This window comes from Prunus mume, linkage group LG6 (genome assembly GCF_029339155.1).
Source record: "Prunus mume cultivar Tortuosa linkage group LG6, ASM2933915v1, whole genome shotgun sequence".
NCBI classification, from domain to species: domain Eukaryota; kingdom Viridiplantae; phylum Streptophyta; class Magnoliopsida; order Rosales; family Rosaceae; genus Prunus; species Prunus mume.
The window spans coordinates 20,907,047-20,927,411 of NC_142703.1; the positions used below are offsets into that span (position 1 = coordinate 20,907,047).

The window sequence follows — 20,365 nt, forward strand, 5'->3', positions numbered from 1 at the left end:
TTAAAATATATTTGTCGATTTGTTATTTAAATATTTTGCTTGACGATTTACGTTTACGTCGCGCAAAAAAGCAATATTATTATTAAAAAATTTATTATTTGATTTTTAATTTTGTAAAAAAATAAATTTAGTTTTTTTTATAATTAAAATGAAATTACAATAAAAAAATTAATCATAAAAGAAAACATCTATTATATAAAATAAAATAAATGTATACAAATTGTAAAAGTAATTATAAAATAAAAAACTAATCAAACAATGTTCCAAAATCTACTTGGTCATCATGCCACATGCGGCTCGAAGGTATGGGTGTCTGCAGGGGCCGTGGTGTCTTCAGGGATGCTCGGGGTGGACGCCGGGCTCGGAGTCGACGCATCAAAATTCGGGATTGGAATGCGGACGCGCAAGAGACTGAGAATCACCGACATCGACCTTCAAGCTCGGCAACCCGCGATGTCAAAGCATCACACTTGTTTGCTGCGGCGATGACGCGATCGAGGTTCCTCTGTCGGGCATTCCCCATCCCCCTGTCGTTCGGCCTCCTCCCGAGAGTCGATCCAACGTCTGCGTCAAAATCTGAAATCCAGCATCATGCGGAGGATCCACAGACTCGATCGGAGTCTCGGGAGGAAGTTGGGAGGCGGACTCTTGAAGAACCAACTGGCTCCTCTCCACCATCGTCGTCTGTTTAACATTACATAAAATATAAATTCAAAAATGCATATAAATTGAAAGTGTAACATAAGAATTAAAAATATAATACTTACATGAGGGACTCGGCCAACTCATTCCCAGAATCGAACATAAGCGTCACCAAAGGCGTCGATCTGCAGGAATTGACTATAATTGAACAAGAAGAAAAAATATTAGTATGAACAAAAGAAATTAATAATAATGACGTATTAAAAATTAAATATAAATTATATTATTCTTACCCGACGCCGTGCATCCATCCTATATGAGAAGGGCACGGAGCCGGAATGGTGAAGAAAGTCTTCTTCTTCCTATTGCCCTTATTCACTTGGGCTTTATTACATTATACAAAAAATAAAACATAATAATTGAACTATAAATAAATTAAATAATAATGAGATATAAAAAATAAAATAAACATTAAACAAATATTATTAAAAGAATACCACATAATCGGGCGCTGAAAATGAGCGCGAGCCACGCCCAACTATCCTCCGCCCCTCAAGCTCCTTGGGCAACCCTCTGAAGGCGACTTAGGATCATCAGCGCTGGAAATGGTGGTGCAAGTCGCTCTTCCTTTGCTTACCTCTCACCGAAGAGTGCGTTGACGTCGCCAAAAGTCTCCTCGTTGATGTCCTCTAAGTCGTAGTTAAATGCGCAATAAATTGATTACATACATTAAGTAATAGAAATATATCGATTTGAAAGAAAAATAATTAAAGATAGGAAAAATACCGACAAGCGGCGCGAACTTGCATCTTGATCTCGTCGGTATGACCTTCCAAGACTTCCATTGCATCGGGCGTAGGTCGAACGACGTGCCCAATGTCGTGGGCCAGGAGCTATGCAAATCCGCCGTCGGTGCGGCCCGATGGCGCTCGTCATATCCGATCTTGTCGGTGTTGGTCACCGGGTGACCTTCGCGTCTTCGGTTGCCGACCACGGCCCTCGGGTGTTCCTCTTGGCTGCAAGGATATGACAATATTATTACATATACAATCAAATTGAACCATAGAATTCCCAATTAAAAAAATGTTTTAAAAAAATGAAAGGGGAAGGTATTACACAGCAGGTGCCCCGAGGCACCATACAATCGATGGATGTGGTGTCGGTGGTGGTAGCGGGCTGGTGTACGCCGCCCTAGCGCTAGAGGCTGCACCACCGAAGAAGATGATGATGCAACTGGGATCCCCGAGACCAGCTAACACGTGGTCTGCTCCATCGAGTCTTGGGCGAGTGGCGGTGATACGGTGGTAGAGCTCGAACTTCGGTGTAGCCGTCACCGCCCTCGACGTCTAATCAAGTCGACATACGCACATTTCATTAATCAATGTAGCACATACAATGTCGATAAGAATTGAACTAACTAATTAAAATCATAGTTTGACCTAGGGTTTTGCGATTTGAGTATCGGGTCTCGATCCACAATCCGTCGATTCCTAAGCGATCCTATAAATACATGGTACCACATCGTGAGTTTCGGCTCGATCCAGCGGTCCGAACATATCAAACCCTAAAATCGCACAATAGGTTGAGCAATTCGAGACTCAAGCGATAACCAAATTCAATCAGAGCACACCTACGGCGCTCGTGACAATGAAATGTTTGCCTTTACTGGGACAAAATGCCCTATAGCACGATGCCCCAGCGCCCGGTGGCGCGTGGCGCCTAGCGATAACAATCACAAAATCCTAAAATTAAGGGCCAATGTTCCTACCTAGGTTGAAAACATCAATTGGAGGCACTTTTGTTCTCGGACCTACCCCGAAAAACGGACCAGGAAGTGGCGGAATTTCAATTTCAAAATCGGCCGAAACCTAGGGTTTCAAATTGACTACCCTATGCACACAATGAATCAAATCCTACACAACCATCAGCTAGAGCATGAAAAATAGCCCAGAAAGCATACCTCAATTGCCGGTTTGGTGCCCAGGAGAGAGAACAGCTTGCGGAGATTGGCTTCATGCGAGCAATTCACGTGGCGGGATGGGCGGCGGCGGAGCTCACAGGTTCGGCGGTGGTAGTGGCGGTCACGATTGGGCGGATTAGGGGCTGAGGTCACGGCGGAGAGATTTGGGAGGTTTTAGGGTTAGGTTTCAGAAATTGGGAAGAAGGAGAAGATCGCGATTTTCAGAATACTTATTCGACTTTGCGCGACGAATAACGATATCCGTCGCGCAAACTTCATTAAAATAACCTTTGCGCGACGCAAAAATAAACTTTTCGTCGCGCAATATTATAAAAATTTGACCTTTGCGCGACTAAAAAACTTGATTTAAATCGTCGCGCAAAGTTAATGAACAATTACCTTCTAGCGCGACGAAAAGACTACGTCGTCGCGCATATATCGACCGCCCAAAATTTTGGGATTTGATTTCTTGTGGGAAAAATCAATGCAATGAGATTCTGCGGTGACATTGGACACGAGTTAAATCGCGCAAAGCTGGCTTTTGATAAAAAATTTCACTAAGTCTTTGGAAGCGGAGAGGGAGAAATTTTTCATTGATTTTGCGCGCGAATGGGCGTGTATCGTCGCGCAAAGCTAGCTTTGATAAAAACATTTCACTAAGTCTTTGGAAGCGGAGAGGGAGGAAATTTTTCATTGATTTCTTGCGACGAATGGGCGATAACGTATCGCGCAACAAGCGGCTTTGATAAAACATTTCACTAAGTCTTTGGGCGGAGAGGAGAAATTTTTCATTGATTTCTTGCGCGAATGGGCGTGTATTAAATCGCATAAGCGGCTTTGATAAAAAATTTCACTAAGTCTTTGGAGCGGAGAGGAAATTTTTCATTGATTCTTGTGACGAATGGGCGTGTATTAAATCGCATAAGCTTTGATAAAAAATTTCATAGTCTTTGGAAGCGGAGAGGAGGAAATTTTTCATTGATTCTTGACGAATGTATGTGTATTAAATCGCATAAGCTAACTTTGATAAAAAATTTCACCAAGTGCTGGGTGAGAGAGCAGCGAGTTATGTAATGATTTGCGTGACGAATGGATTTGGTTTATCGCATATGGTTTCTTGCGCGACACGTAGCGTCTATTAAATCGCGCATGCGTACCTAGTACCCTAAACCCTAAAACACAGTACCTAAGCCTAAACCCGAACTCCTGAACTAGTTTCAATGATCAACCGGCAATCTTCTTTTTCATAGTTCAAGATCGTATCGTCAAAAATCATAATGAATGAACATTCGGAGATTGAATGCAGGACAAAGCGTTTGACGGTTGTAAACAAATTATCGATTCAGCGGTGATTTTAGCTCCGATCTTGAAATTTTTACGATTGCGGTTCTTGACCCTATATGAATACGAAGATGTAATTCGATCTTCAATTTCAGATATTTAGATACAAGACATCACATAATCGTATGTTTGGTGAAGGAATGTATAAAAATTATTGATTTTATGAATATTGTGTTTTTATGCAATCGCATTCTAGAAACTAGTTTCAGTAATCTAGCCGTCAAATATGTTTGTTTATACTTGAGATCTTATCGTCAAAAATGAGAAAAAAACATTGAGCTCAAATAGTAAGGACAAAGCGTTTGTGATTTATAAGCGAAAAGTCATGATTTACAGTTATTTTGACTCGATTTTGATGATTTTTACAGCTATCTGTTTAACCCTATGTGAATACAGTGAACTACTTCGATCGTCAATTTCAACTATATACGTGTGTATAATTCAGAAATATATATATATGTATATGTTTGCGCGACGATATTATTTGTCGCGCAAATTATATATATATGTTTGCGTGACGATATATATGTTTGCGGCGATATTATTTGCGTCGAGGTCTATTTTTAGTCGCGCTAAAGATACTTCGCGACGATATTATTGTCGCGCAAATTATAAGTATCTTGGCGATGTGCGTTATCCGTCGCGCAAAATTGCGCGACAATTATGCCTTCGTCGCGCAAGATTATTTGCATTCACATATTATTAATCTGAAGTATTATACATTACATATAATTACTTGTATGAAAGTATGATTTATTATATTTTCTTTCGATTTCAGAATGGAAGGATTGTTGATAATCTTATGTTCTTTGTATTCATTTTTTCGGTTATATGGTTTTCATTTTTTAAAAGGTTTTTGTGAAAATAAATTTAAACTTTATGATACAAATTAGTTGGCTATATTTATTTACCAATGGTTTATAACTACAATTATTTTAATAATGTTTCACTTGGTATCATATATAATGTTTGGATATAACAAGTACATATATGAAAACATTTGCATTACACAAAATATGTCCACTAACATAATAAAATTACAATAAAATTAATCATTCATCATCTGAACTATAATAACTTTCGTTATCGTTGCTATCATCACTTTCGGTCTCCCAATCCTCTTCCTCCTCCTCCTCCTCCGCCTCCTCTATAACTACATCATCGTCGTTGCTCCCATGCAACATCATATCGCGGAAGATCACCGAGGTCAATTGTAATTGACTGAATCGGTATTTCGATTGAAGACACTCCTTGTATTTGAAATGGCTCTTGTATAACATTAGTATCTCGAAGTGTTTCTGCATCATTTTCCATTGAAGATTCTAAACGTTGGTCAGCTACATTGTTGACGTTGTTGTCAGTTGGGTCTAGTTCTGGTATAGCATACACGTTCCTGTGATCCATCTTTTGAACAACGTTCCAACAAACGCTTCCGGCTTTAGGGTCATCTAGATACACAATTTGTGTTGCCATGTTTGCCAAAATATAAGGGTCGTCATCATACCAAGTTACATTCATGTTCACGATAGTAAGCCATGATCGATTTTAACACTTCCGGCCTATTGGGTTGGTGTCAAACCATCGACACTTAAACATGATCACTTGGTATCGATCTTTGTAAAGCAATTGCCACGGCGGTTGTGAGTTGCCATAGAAATCAATGTCCGTACTTTCGCCTCCACAGGACATGGACACGCGCTGTTTCTTGTGCACAACTTGTCATCGTGCTTGGCCAAAAATTTGACACCGTTGACATTACAACCGAGAACAATTCCGCCAGAATCAGACCGCATTAAGTTATATAACTCATCAGCATGGTTGGGAATTGATGATTTCAACTTATTCACCTAATATTATACAAAACCATTCATATGTTAGTCGACAAAATCTATTAACAAAATTTATATTTCTCAAAAATAAACACGATAACTTAGAATCCAAAAACCATTGTGAAACAATTCCGTTGTTTAAGGCAGCAAATGTGATGGATGTTCTCGCTTCATCATCTCTTCATGCTCATATAAGTATCCATGATCTCATCACAATTGTTCGATCTGAACCAATGCGCTACCTCCATGTCATTTCTGAAAAATCTCCGCGTCCGGGATCTCCGAAGTCGTGCGCTTTGGGCAAAAGCAGTTTTTCATTTCTCATACCTCCATCATGATTGATTTGAGGGCGATTGAAAAAACGCCACATCTTTCTTAAATATTCCGCAGGAAAGCGACTCATAATGAACCCAAGCCTCTCGATTGATCCTTGAGCCGCCCGTTGCGTACTTTTTCAGCTCTCAGAAGCTGCCAAAATAAAATGATATGATTGAAATTAGCAAGCATGATAATGATGCATACACAAATGATAATGATTATATACCTTTCTATGTGGATACATCCAGCGATAGTTGTGGGACCAGACAAGTAATGCCTCTTACGGCAAGTGAACCATCACGTGCATCATACTTGTGAAGAAAATGGAGAAATATCATCTCAAACTTGCATAGGACTTGGACAATGTCATGGCAAGCGAAACATGTCCGTTTTAGCAAAAGTTTTGCCGTCGATTGGGAAAAAATCTGGACAACAAAATGATTGGCTTCACTACATCTTCGGCAATAGGTGTGAATACCAGCAGGAAGTAGGCGTTGCATAAACACATGGCAGATGGCTTTTAAGTCGATAAATTTAACCCGTCAACATTCACTAGCGTGCGATATTAGAAACATACCCATGAAACTTTCTTGGATACAAACTTTAGAAACTCTTTCTTGTCATTCGGTTTCATAGAAAAGAATGCAAGATCCCTTCTAATCATTGTCCCTATTCATCCATAAACCCCTTATTGTGCCCATTCTTTCCAAATCAAGGCGAGCTTTGATACGTGTCCTTTGTCTTCCCCTCGATATCTAGAATCATTGCCCACCAATGTCTCGAATACATTTTTCTCAACGCATCACATCTAGATTGTGCCTCAATTTTAGTTTAGACCAATATAGAGCTCAAAAAACATAGGTTTGTCGTCAGTTCATATGTGTAGAAAGATTACGTCACTAAGCTTGTTTTCCCGAAGAAGCAAAATTCAGCAAGTTAAGGCGGTCAATATCTCATCAGGACCATTCTACGCAGGTCTAAAGCGGCCTTCGATGTTCCGTGAACTCTTTATCTTTTTCCTTCCACTCATGGTCCCATAGCCATCTCAGATGACCAAGGTAACAAACTTTTCCAGCATGCCAGCGGAGATTACATCTTCCTTGCATACGAGGACATGACATATAACCTTTTGTACTCCACCGAAACCATTGCATATGCGGAAATCATTCCCCACCATAGCTTGCTGCCCGCCAAAGTAGACATCTTCCCAGTTGATTTATAAATGCGTGCGAACACGTTTGTCCACAAATCCTTGACTCATCAACGGCCTTAAGTAAACATCGATTGACCTCGGGATCCTCGATTATCAAAGCAGTCATCATCATGTATTCTTTTTCCTTGCATTTTCAAGCGGCCAAATTATATGGGAATCGAAAATGGCAAGTCTTGTGGTGTTGGTTTAGAACCCCATCACGGTTGAATCCGTCGGTGGCAAGTCCCAATCTAACATTTAGAGGATCAGCAGCAAACTGCGGAGCGTTGGTCGAACTCTTTCCATGCCTCCCCATCTGCAGGGATCGCATCACATCATGCGTCTACCGTTTTCATGATGCCATCTCATGTACGTGGCGGTATCGTCGACATATTGTCAGCTGCAACCTAGGTTTGAGGGCAAATAGCATGACTTTTGTGGGATCTTAGTCGTCCTATTGAGATGTCATCTTGAACCTCGACTCATTGCATATAGGACATGTATCCAACAATTCATGCTCTTTGTAGAATAACATATGCAATTGTTTTGCAAGCATGAATTTTTCATAGCAATCAAGACCATTCAACACCTGCGCTGTTTATGATCTTTGGCAAACAATTGTCCGTCGGAAGCATTCTCTTGAAAACCCAAAGTAATCGAAACACAGGTTCGACATCGATACTTTATTTTCCGTGCATTAGCTCCACAATGGCGTGAAGCGGAAAAGCTCTACTTCCAGGTATAACTCTTGGTTGGCATTTTTAACAATTTCTCATATTATTCAAACTCCATACATCTATTGGTGTAGGCACATCATCTTGCTCTTCTTGATTCATGTTGAGTCGATGCAAATGGAAAAACATCTGTATAATATCCATGACTTCATCATTAGCATCACAATAGGTTGAACATTGTCCCTCTTGTGGCATTTGAAGGCGAAGCATGCTCTAATTGTTCCCCGTGAAGGTTCCAAATGCTATATGTCTCAATCATTCCATTCCTTACTAAATGAAATCCAACATTTTCAATTGTCTCCCATAACGTGTTGTTGCACCTCCTACAAGGACAACGGATTCTAGTTGCACCCGGGTTGTGTCTACGTGCAAACTCAATAAAATCCTCGATTCCATCCAAGTATTCGTCTGCGCATCTGTTCGGGTTTTGTATCCACCTTCTGTCCATAATTCCTGAAACCAGAATCACAACACAACAATCACAACAACTTCATACGAAGTTATAATGTCACCTTATGCCTCCGGTAAGGGTCCTATCCCATTCGGGAATGCATACTCCTGCCACGTAACCTACGACTACATGAGATTAGATTTAGCGTGGATGAATTTAGCGACATCTGCTTTCTGATTCTTGAGGTGGCCATGGTATAAATACCTATGTGCCACCCGAAGCGATACGAATGACAGCTATCAATCAAGACCTAATCCTGTAATACATAGATTATGTGACAACACTATGCATTACCAAACTGTCCAAATAATAGGACAATTCAAAAATTAATTGGACGCGATCATACATTCGCATCCATGCGAAATCCAACTAATCTCAGGCGGAAACTAAGTGTTACTAAACATAAAAATAAAAACACGAAGTTAATTTCAATTAACCCGTACATCCTAACAGATTGTACTCACATTCGCACAACATAATATAAATATAACTTCACAGAACATTTTAAACATATATAAAAACAAATAAAATACCTTCTCAATGGTTTCTCCACCAATCGCTAATGAATATCCTAACGAAAAAAATTAAAAACCTTGTCTGAACTTAAATTAATACTTTTAAACTATGTGAAAAATACTTACCCAATCAATGTATTGAAATCAGCGTTGTGAGAGAGGTTGAAGGCGAGGCGAATGCTTTGTTTTGCATTACGCCTCTGCAATGGCGAAATTCTAATATGAAGAAGAAGGACTTTCTTGGCGAACATACTTATTAAATCGCGCAAATCCAAATCAAATTATTAAATCGCGCAAACCCATTTTTAAATCGGCGCAAACACATTGACATCTAACTTTTTGCGCGACTTTGGTACTTTCGTCAGCGCAAACTTTAAACAGCGCAACATTGTCGCGCAAAAACAAAATTCCGTCGCGCATAAAACAAGATATTAAATCGTAAGCGTTGAACTTTCTGACGAAAAATAATCGTCGCGCCAAAAAAATATCCCACCTAGGTCATTTTGGCGAAAAATAAAATATCTCTTGTTCTCTTCTGCAGCGGCAAGCGTCTCCAGTCGCTAAATCGGAGGTATCCTATTTGCGCGGCGGAGGATGTGTTCGTCGCGCATTGTTGCCTTCAGCGATATTTCTCGTCGCGCAAATGTTTCAGCGCTAAAAAATTCCCCGCTTTTTAACTCTGTTTGCGTGAAAATTGTTTTATCAGCATATACATTTTGTGACGAAAAAGTTTGGTAGCGCAAATTTAGTGGATTGAGCGTGAATATATATTTTCGTCGAGCAAAGTATTGTTCTTGCGACGAGTTGTTCTTAAATCGCGCAAATAGTGAAACGTAGTAGTGTTTGTTAGATGAAAAAAGGATTGGAAAACATGTGGGGACAATAACCTTCCATATAATAGAGAATGAGTTTATTCATATATATTTATTTATTAAAATATTTCAAACCACAGACATAACAAGATGGCAGGCACTGCTACATCACACATATTTTTTTGTTTTCCCATGAATTAACATTGCTTATTGCACTCACAATACAAGACAACAAGCCACTTGCACTTGCCACCTTCCCAACCCCAGTTTTTGCAATCATCAAAACAAATCCCCTCACTTCTGCAAAGAGGTTTTGCCCAGTGGACTGACGTCTCACATAGTTTTTGCCCAACCACAGGCCTTGTTGCTGTATCTTCTACTATAATCGTACTTGTATTTTCTGCCATAACCGTTGTTGAGTCGTCTGTATTATCAAAAAAGAAACTTTAATTCCATATATTAAAAAAGATAATTACATGTGTTGCCTCGCAAATGATAATCTATATATACAGTCCCTTTCTATTGAGGGATCTCTCAAATAATTTTATTTGGGACGCCCTTTAGGGTACCCTACAATTTTTTTTCCAATGATCCAAACCATCTATTTTTAGGTCTTCATTCATAAATCATCCCTACAAAAAATTAGACAAATCGGAAACCGTTTCGACATCCAATTGAGTCTTACAAAATCAATGAATACGGTGCTTCAAGAAAGTACTAAAATTTCAATAACTCAATTGAATGATCAAATGATATCGGATTCAAGTGATTTTTTTGTAGAGATGATCTTTGAATGTGTATCTACAAAATAGACGGTTTAGATTAGTGAAATACAATTCGGAGTGGACCCTATAAGGAGTGTCCCTCAATGGAAGCTCTCTCTATATATATAGAACATTCAAAAACATTCAAAATCCCCCAATTTTCCCTTAGTTAATGAATATGTTGAAAGAGAAGACACTTCATTAAATCAGGATAAATTAGAACTTTCACAGTTTGTTTAAATTAAATTAAATAAAAAATAAATAAATAAATAAACATATTCGGTAGTTGCCCTAGGAGACTCTCTACTCAACTCCAAAACATTAAAGTATTTTGGATATTTATATATATATATATATATATATTATAAATCTTAGTTTTTAAAAAATTTTAAAAAAAGAAATAAGAACAAAAAAATAACCAACAAACAAATAAACGGGAGGGAAAAGCTTGGTTCCTTAAGATTGAGGAGAAGTTCCTCCTTAAAACCAATGTAATTTTGACATGTGTCAAATTCTTTTAACTTTCTTTCTTTTTTTGTTGGAAACAAAATTACCATTATTATATGCCTTCAATCTTAACCATTAATAAGATCTAACGTTTAATATTGCGCCACAACTTTTATTAAGAAAATAATCTAGCCTCCATTCCTTCATCAACCAAAACTCAAGAAAAATTATATATAAAAAAACCTAAATTACTCTGTCGTGAAAGAGAGAGACTTACGCAAACTTGAGAAAAGCAAGAGCAGGGACAAGAACATGAAGCCAAATAGCCTTGTATCCATTTATGTCTAATTACTTTGCTTTCATTCTTTTTTTGTTTTTGTTTTGTTTATGTATTTGTGAATTTGTTGTATGGATTGGATGTTGTGTTCCTATTTATACAATTTCCATGAGTATGAAGGTAGAGAAACATAATAACAATTGATTGATCACACGCACTAAATGTAATAGTAACTCATCACTCATTAATTTCTGCCATGTTTGTCACGTCTAAAGCTGAAAATATTAAAAGCAAAGCATTACGTAAGCGCTTCATAAGTACTTTCAGTTATTCCTTCGCTTTTAACAAAACCGATGTCCATGTATACAATATAGTATGTACTATAAGCTACCTTAAAGAAGTAGTATACCAGATTAGGCTTAAGCACCACCAAAAAATCATGAATTGCACTGAATTGAGTTGAATTTAATTAAGGCTTAATATCGCAAAACGTCCCTAAAGTTTACAAAACTATTAGATTGCATCCTTAATGTTTTTTTTTTTTATGAATTTTAAATGAAAAAATTAACAGAGTTTTTACGGAACTTAACGGCAGAGACCATTTGTGATCACACATATTAATCTTGAGGACCACGAATAACACAAAAAAACATTAAGGAGACAATATGATAGTTTCGTAAATCTTAGGGACGTTTTGTGATAATCAGCCTTTAATTAATTACATAAACAACCATTAGAACTTGGAGTACCCATTTTCGCTTCTTCTATCTTCCTTGTCTTCACCTCATCAATAACATTTCTAGTCCACTCTGCAAAGTAGGTCTCATTGTGTCCAATTTTCCCATGCTTGTAGATGGACATGCATTGACGATCATCTTCACCATACTGACACGTCTCACCATCTGGATCGCGCCATGCTCCTTTGTGCCTCATGCCTGACCAGCTGGCGATCCAGTGGTAGACATATTGGCCTACCCCGGCTAGTTTTAGCCAACCTTTTGGGAAGAACTCCATGACACTGCTGTTTCTGTTCATCAAGAACATGTTGGTTAACTGCGCACCATGTGGAGATACCAAAATGTCCGCAAGCTCATTACACTCACCGATTGACCAATCAGATATTAGGAACAAACAATTGAATAATCCTTTTAAAAGGAACAAAACTGGCAAAAAAGAGCATAATTCAAATCTACAAGGCATCGTTTTTATGGAAAATATTGAGAGTAATCTAGGTTGGAAGTTGAGTCTTTCTATACATTGCTAATTGGTATTGCGTTGAAAGTACATTTTAATATGATATCAAAGTAGGTTATTCACTTGAAAGACCCAATAATTCTATGTACTTTTATGTAAGAGTATCTTTATCTACTACCAATTAGTCATACTATCTACAATTAGATCTCTACTCTACCAAGATTTCCACTCACAAACTTCTTCTGTGCCTCCCCACTTCGATGGCCTTAAACCAATATAAATTCTTTCAAAAGCAAATCCTCTTTGTTGACCTCGACTAGTATATAAAATTCCTACACTGATCACTCCATTATGCCTTTCATCTCTTCTAATGTAATCACGTGGTCCTTACTCGGCAACCCAATTAAAAGAACAAAAGATTCCTTTGCCCCACGCATGAACACTAAATATGAACTGCTCATATAATATCAGACTTTTAAAAAATTGAGGTTTCATTAACTAAGAAAATAAAAATTGAGGTTTCATTAACTAAGAAATATTCAGACTTTTAAAAAAGACCATGATCAACGAACAAAAAGGGTCGTTTCAAATTTTTTTTTTAAAGTGAACGATTCGAAGACCTATTGATTACAAACTGATTAAATTCATAAGTGTGGTTAAAGATGAACACTAAAAACCATCGTCAAGTGATTAAAGATTTGAATAAAAATGCGCACCTGGTCACAAAAAGTGAGGTTATTAGAATAAGCCACCATGAGCCGACAACCATCCACCTTAGCACACTCCCTCTCAAAGATCCCAATCACAGCGGTGTCGTTTTTGAACGATCTAGGCCCTGTCCTCATAAACAATGTGACTCCAATTCTCTTTGTTACACTATGGGTACTCTTGTAATTTTCTTCATCGAAGCTCACATTACAATACAATCTCGCTTTGCACCTCATCAGATCATAAACCTCCAACCTCTTCTCCCTCGACATCCCACCCTCGTTATGCCTCATCACCACAGCCTTCTCAAAACAAACGGCCTTCCCTTCCTCCACGTCATCAAACACCTCGACACGCGGGGCCCCACTGAAAGTAGCCTCCATCAAGCTCCCCAACCAGACTCCCATCCTTGCCCTAATCTCCCCCCAGTGGTACAAAACCCACCGGTCGGGGACAGCACACGAACTCTTTATGTGCCACGAGACGAAGGGAAAGACAGCGGACAGGCCATGCCAGATGTTGTCGTAGTTGTAGTGGTTGTACGACACGAACGTCAAGCCTTTCATGAGCGTCGTGTTGTGGGGGAGAGCTTCTGGGAAGGCGAGGGCGTAGGAGTTCCAGGAGCCGTCGTGGTTGTCGCGGCCTTTGACGCAGAGGAGCCGCCCATGAGAGGAGGGCGAGGGGAACTGCTGGTACTGGACCCCGCCCTCCTCGTCCTGCTTGTCGTACATGGAGCTCATGAACCACGTGTGGCCCTGGAGGGCAGCCGGGCCCGCGTAGCGTAGGTCTTTGAGAGGGAGAAATGTGACCCCTTGGCGGAGCTTCTCGGCCATTGTCGCGGTGGTGGTGTTGGTGACTCGTTGCCATTGGTGCTTGAGGGACCATGATGACGACGTGGGATTTTGGTCGGTTTGGAGGGCTTTGATGTGGAGGATGACGAAGAGGGTGACACAAGCTGAGAAGATATAGAAGGAGAGTTTTGGGGAGTAGAAAGAGAAGGGAGAGAGGGTATGGCGGTGAGGTTTGAGATGGTGAGGTTTGTTAGGGTTGGAGGAGGATCTTTCTGCAAGTTCTGGGCCTTCTTTTTTCATTGTCATTAGATCAACTGGGAATTAATGAATTTGGGATTTATGTGATTTAGTAGTAGTTCTCTCTCTCTCTCTCTCTCTCTCTGTACTTTGTGTTGGCGTTTCTTGAGAAGGGAATGCACATATGTTGCGATGTAGAATTGAAAATTATTAGTTTTTGATACTTTCGGAGATAGAATATGGAAATAGGGAGTAATAAGGACACGAGAATAGTGCTATACTACACCCATAACAGCTCATTCGACCATTCTTTATTGTTTTTTTGTATCTGCATTATGTTTCTTTTGACATCTCAACTACAATATTCATTTTAAAGAAAGTTTCTGTCATTTTAGAGTTCATGTCGTTACCCAAAAAAAAAAAATTTGTCTCGAGACTTTTGGGAGGCATTTTCTAGCTACGAAGAGGAAAGGCAAATGGCAGACAAAGATGTTTTCCGTGAGAAACATTTTATTGGCACCAAATATGCACGTTTAATCCCAAAAGACATCATTTACAAGGAACATATGTTCAATGCCAAACATATATGTAAACTTTTTGTTTTGAAAACTTTTGTTACAACGAGCAATAATGGCATTTAGCGACCAACTTACGCATTCAAAAATTTAGGTCACCAACGTTGACATCATATGTGTTCTTCTTGACAGGGAATGTGCTACGCGTGATTGATGTCTATGGAATGCATATTCATGAGAGTTTTAGATGCAGCACATTTGAATGATGAAATCATAACATCGAATCCGTGTTAGCCGCGGTTGGTATTTGTCACGGACACAAGGCAGCGCTTGCCAGAAGCAAGTCCCAAACTGTATCATAAGTCTAATGGTTCATGGTCCTTTCTCTGTTGTAGTGAAATATTTATTTTCTTTGTCGTTTTTCCTTTCCTCTTATTACTGAATCTATCAAACTTGTCTTGATACGATGCATTGAACGATGAAAGTAAGACCATGAAGAGAAAAAGAGCCACCAATGCTTAGTTTTCAAGTAACTAAAATTAAATTTTAAAAAATAGAATTGCCATGCCGTAAGTATATGGCAACCTTTAATGAAATTATAAACTAGACGACGCATATTTCAAGCTGGCAACTCGAGAATTAAAGTTGGGCCAATCATCCTCCAGGTCTAGCCTTCGATTCTTGGAAAAGTTCCATAATAAATCTCAGAATTGACTAAAAAGATGGCTCCTTGAATTTCGACAAAAACTTCCCCCATTTTGTTGCGGAGAGCTCAAAAGTACAGTTAAGTAGAGAAATTCTCATGCAACGGTGTTTCCCTCTTTTCGGCCGGGTAGGCTGATTGAAGGAGTTTTTGGTCCTTCTTCTTTTGGATGCGGGGCGTGCCACCGCCAAGCCCCGAAATTGGGCTTGAATGGAATGAGAATAGATGGATGTGTTGTGCTTCTAACTTCTGACCAAACGATTGATTGACCAAGCAAGGAACCTCTTCTTGGCCTAGATTCTTTCACTTTCTCGGGCTCGAGAATGGTTAGGTTTCGTACGGATGTTTTTGTGATTTTTATGGTTTAAGTAAAAATAATGCAATTAAACTAAATAGGTGTATAAACGTAAAGACAAGAATTGAAATGCGATAAAATAAATCAAAGCGATAGATAAAGCAAGAATGAAATAAAAGCGATAAGAACGATAAGAACGAAAATGAAATAAACTTGAAATTTAATTTAATTGAAGTGCGATAACAATTAAATGTAAAGGTATCAAAATAAACTTGAATTGAAATGATAAGAAATATAAACCGAACAAGAATTTAAATGACAGGGAAAATATAAACTTACACTAGAAATATGAAGAACTCACTACACTAGGTGCTTGAAAAATAAAATCCTAAGTCTAGGAAAAGAAAAGTGCGAGATGAAAGATAGATTTGTTTGTCTGATGCTGTCCATCAGATGTCTTCATGGAGTAAGGTTTATATAGGGCACTCGTCAGCCCATGGGTTGGCCATTGAATGGCCAAATGTCAATTCTTCTTTAAAATCTTTCCTTTCGAAGCCCTCCTAAATCCGTGAGATTGCATTGATATTCTGACATGCTTGATTCTTCCTTGTTTTGGAACACTCGGAGTTACTATAAAAAATCCTTTGATTTCTTTCCTCGTGAGGCCTCCATCACGTGCACATAATCTTCCGAAAATCTGGGCGTGAATAGATGGCTTAAACTTGGGCATCCGTCTTTCCTTATATTGCCATCCATATAATATAAGATTTCATATTATTCAATATATATATATATATATTAATATAAGCATAAGTTGGGCAAATCCTCCTAGCCTGCGTGCATGCCATTCACTCAACTATATATATATATACTTGCATATAGATGTAGTTTCTAAAGCAGCCCATTTAAAACAGCCCCAAAACAGCTTGCCCATATAAACAGTTTGCACAGGACTCTCAATTTCGTCCGCATGTGTGATATCTACTCTCCCTATTATATATATATATATATATATATAATAAACAAAGACTTTTCAGCCCAATATGCAAAGATATTAAGGGTATGTCTGGTAACATTTTCAGAGAGTGTTTTCAGAGAATATTTTCAGAGAATGAAAACAAGAAAACAAATTTGCATTTTTAGGAAATAAAAATGCGTCTGTAGATTAATTAGAAAACATCTTCAGAAAACAAAAACAATGAAAACGTGTCTGGTAGTACAATTTGAAAATAATAATATGTGACTTATTTTCAATTGTATTTTTGCTAATTTCATTTTTTTTAATAAAAAAAATCTGCTATTTTTCAAAGACAAAAATTTATAAACAATAAAAAAAATGTATAATTTAACAAATAAAAAATTCTAATGTTTTTTAAAGACAAACTATCTTATCTCATTTCTTTTTTCTCTTTCTCTTTCTTTCTTCCTTTCCTTCCTTCCCAGGCCCGTGCCCTTCTTTTTTCTCTTTTTCTTTCTCTTTTCCTTTTTTCTTCTTCTATTCCTTCCCAAACTTTCTTTTTCTTTCTTTCTTCCTTTTTCTCTGTTTTCTCTTCTCTTCTTCTTCCTCTATATGATTCTTTCTCTTCTTCTTCCTCCCTTAATTTTTTATTTTCTTCTTCTTCCTCTCTTATTTTTTCTTTTCTTCTTCCTCTCTCTAATTCTTCCTGTTCTTCTTCTCTCTTCATACCCATCCTCTCTCTATTTTCATTTGTTAATGGTTTGTGGTGGTTCGATTGGGTGGTGATAGTGGTTCAGCTGGGTTTGTGGCAGTTATGGTTCGTTTGCTTTGGTGGTGATCGTGCTTTGGCGGTGCGGCGGCAAACTAGACGATGGGTCCGGATCGGGGAGATGGGTTTCCACCGTGGTGCCCCTCGCTTGATTTTTTTTTTGGGGTCTGGTGCTTGATAAGTAAATCAAGATCTCAGAGATTTTAGAAGAAGAAGAATAGCTATGGAGAATTTCAAAGACAAGAATCGATGTTGATTGGAGAAAGAGAGATGGAAAAAATGAATTATCGTATGGATTGAAAATGAAAACGTTGAAAACGAAAACAACATAATATCGTTTTCAACTTTTGTTCATGAATTGGATTTGTTTTTGGAAAATATTTTTAGGGAAAACAAAACATTCCACGAGCGAATGTTTTTTGCGAAAAAGAAATGAAAAGCAGAAAACGGGCGTGAAAACGATACCGAGCGCGGCCTAAATATCCCAGCCACATCTTCTCAAAACTAAAAACTCGGCCGCATATTTATCCACCCGAAATAATCCCACTTGTGCATCTCCGGCCGCAACTTTACTCAGCCAATTATTGCGACCGCTAAGCTTCAACATCTCGGTTGCAAACTTCTCAATTCCGGCCGAGATTTCCAACTCCATTTGAGTGACCGGCCGCAACTCAAGGCCCTTTCTCTGGCCTTGCCCAGTTGCCTTGCTGCCCATTTTGCATTTGAGAGGCCCGATCGCCAAATTGTGTCCATGGTTCCATCCGGCAGCAATCTTGAGAGGCCCGGACTGCTACGGCCTCAAGCTTCAAAGCCAAGCTAGATTTTGAACTCCTAGCCTCTGCTGCACCTTGCAAGCCTGTTTCAACAGCTGCCCAGCTGTTCCTTTAGCTCTAGCCTGACCAATTCTCGTGCCGGGTGGATTCCTACCACCCCTAAACATTTCCCCCCGAGTTGCTTAGCTCGGAATTGGTGTAGAGGTAAGCAAATTAAACCCAAAACCTTTCAATTTCTGAAATTTGAGATTTTTCTTTCTCGCTTGTGTTGCACGTTATTAAATTTTGAATCGGGTAGGAATTTAGGAAGACACCAATTAAATTGGAGGGACTTTTGAACTTCCTATCCGTTAAAAACCCTAGATATTACAAATATCCAAGAGGTCTCTTTCATTTTCACATAAGCACTTCCACCATAGCTATATGCTTTTAGAAGGTTTTCTCAAAACCCATATCCTTTTCATCTTCACATTCATCATTTCACACACCAAATCCACCCGAATCAACGTCCAACTTGAAATTTGCAAGTTTCTAGGTACGTTGTACTAATTCTTGGTTGATTTTGGTATGATTTTAATGCATCTATAGCCTTCAAAAGTTTAGACTTGAAACTTTGAATATGTGAAGAGTGCCATGATGTTCTTCGTGTTCTTGATTCGAATCTTGTTTGCTTCACTATATTTATTATTTTTTATTATTCGATTTTCCTTTATGTTTGTACGATGGAATCCATTCCAAGTGATAGTGGCCAATTTTTTGAAGATATGAAGGTGGCCATGGAAAAAGACTTGGGCAAGCAAGTATTTGCCTATTTTCTCAATGCATTTTCCAACTCCGCCCAATATATTCTTGGCCCATTTTTCTCCGCCTATCCGGAGGAGGTGGCCAAGGTGTGGGTGACGCAGCTGAGAAGTGGCCCAACTTATTTTTCAGACTTCACATGGGCGCCCGTTTGGGAGAGCACCAAGCCATTCAAAGGTTGGCCAACGGGAACTCCTCCCAAAATGGATCCCGCCGCAACTAAAGAGGCCCTATCAAAGAAAGCATCAACCGCCGCTAGGAAGCCCAACCACTCAAGCTCGGCAGATGGGAAGTTTGATTGGTATCATTGGTTCAAGACATTGGAACCAAAATTGAAGGGCCATTGGAAGAAAATTGGCATTTATGATACATTGCTCCTATGTGCGGGAAGCCCATTTCCTTGCGACCGATCTCTCATCATTGCGGCCCTATGCTTTTAGTCTTCCTCCACCAATTGCATGAGGCTTCGTTTTGGGATGATGACCCCCAACTTGCTAGACTTGGCCGCTATCGCCGGCCTTCGCCCTCATGGAGATGATTTCTCGGCCGCCAACCTTCCGGAAGGCAAAGTGGGCTTAGATTTTCACAAGTCAAACAAGACCTCCGGGAGTTGGGTGAAGATGTATCATGGCCATGGCGGAGATCCCACCGACCCTCCTTCCATCAATGGCGTATCCTACATTGAGCATGTGGCTTTCCTTGTTATGTGGTTGTGCAAGTTCTTGGCATGCCCAAAATCCGGCGGGATTACTAAGGAATTCCAAGCCTTGGCGGAGGTGCTTATGCGGATGGCCATCAAGTGGCCATGGGCCCAATCTTTCTTGCCTATCTTTATAGAGGGCTCCGTGAGGTAACCACTAAACCCATGGATTATCATGCTTCTGGCCCTATATGGATTTTTCAATTATGGCTCCAGTTATATTTTCCGGAGTTAAGTCCCATCACCGTTTGCCCAAACGATAAAGCACTTTTGGGTCCGCCTTTGCTCAACGCCCCACGGCGGAGGCATTTTGTGGAGGATTGCTTCCGCTTTTTCTATGAGTGCTAGGAGAGGACTAGGGAGCATCTCTCCATTTGCCTTAATCACCGTTTCCCGGATTATCTAGCCCTGGATCTTTCCTCATATCTCACGGCGGAGACGAAAGATGAGAGACATAATATGTGGGCGAGCATCCTCTGCCGTGGATCTTCCATACGGCCTAAAGGTGAACAAAGGTAGCAACTATCATTGTGGTGGTGAGCTTTATTATCCCTCTGCCGCCAGCTACCAGCTTGGTTTTATACAAAGCATCCCTATACCACCCATGGATTCCGTCAACCTGCTTTCCTCTTGGCAAGT

General features: G+C 39.4%; 1 protein-coding gene across 1 annotated transcript; it reads right to left on the reverse strand.

The window, feature by feature from the left end:
* Positions 1–11,919: 11,919 nt before the first annotated feature.
* On the reverse strand, positions 11,920–14,554 carry LOC103335976 (uncharacterized). Its single transcript, XM_089053804.1, has 2 exons — positions 13,174–14,554; positions 11,920–12,367 (listed from the first exon to the last, which is right to left on the reverse strand). The coding sequence occupies exons 1-2, from the start codon at positions 14,279–14,281 to the stop codon at positions 11,997–11,999; spliced, it is 1,479 nt and encodes a 492-aa protein (XP_088909930.1). The 5' UTR covers positions 14,282–14,554; the 3' UTR covers positions 11,920–11,996.
* Between the last annotated feature and the right edge of the window lie 5,811 nt (positions 14,555–20,365).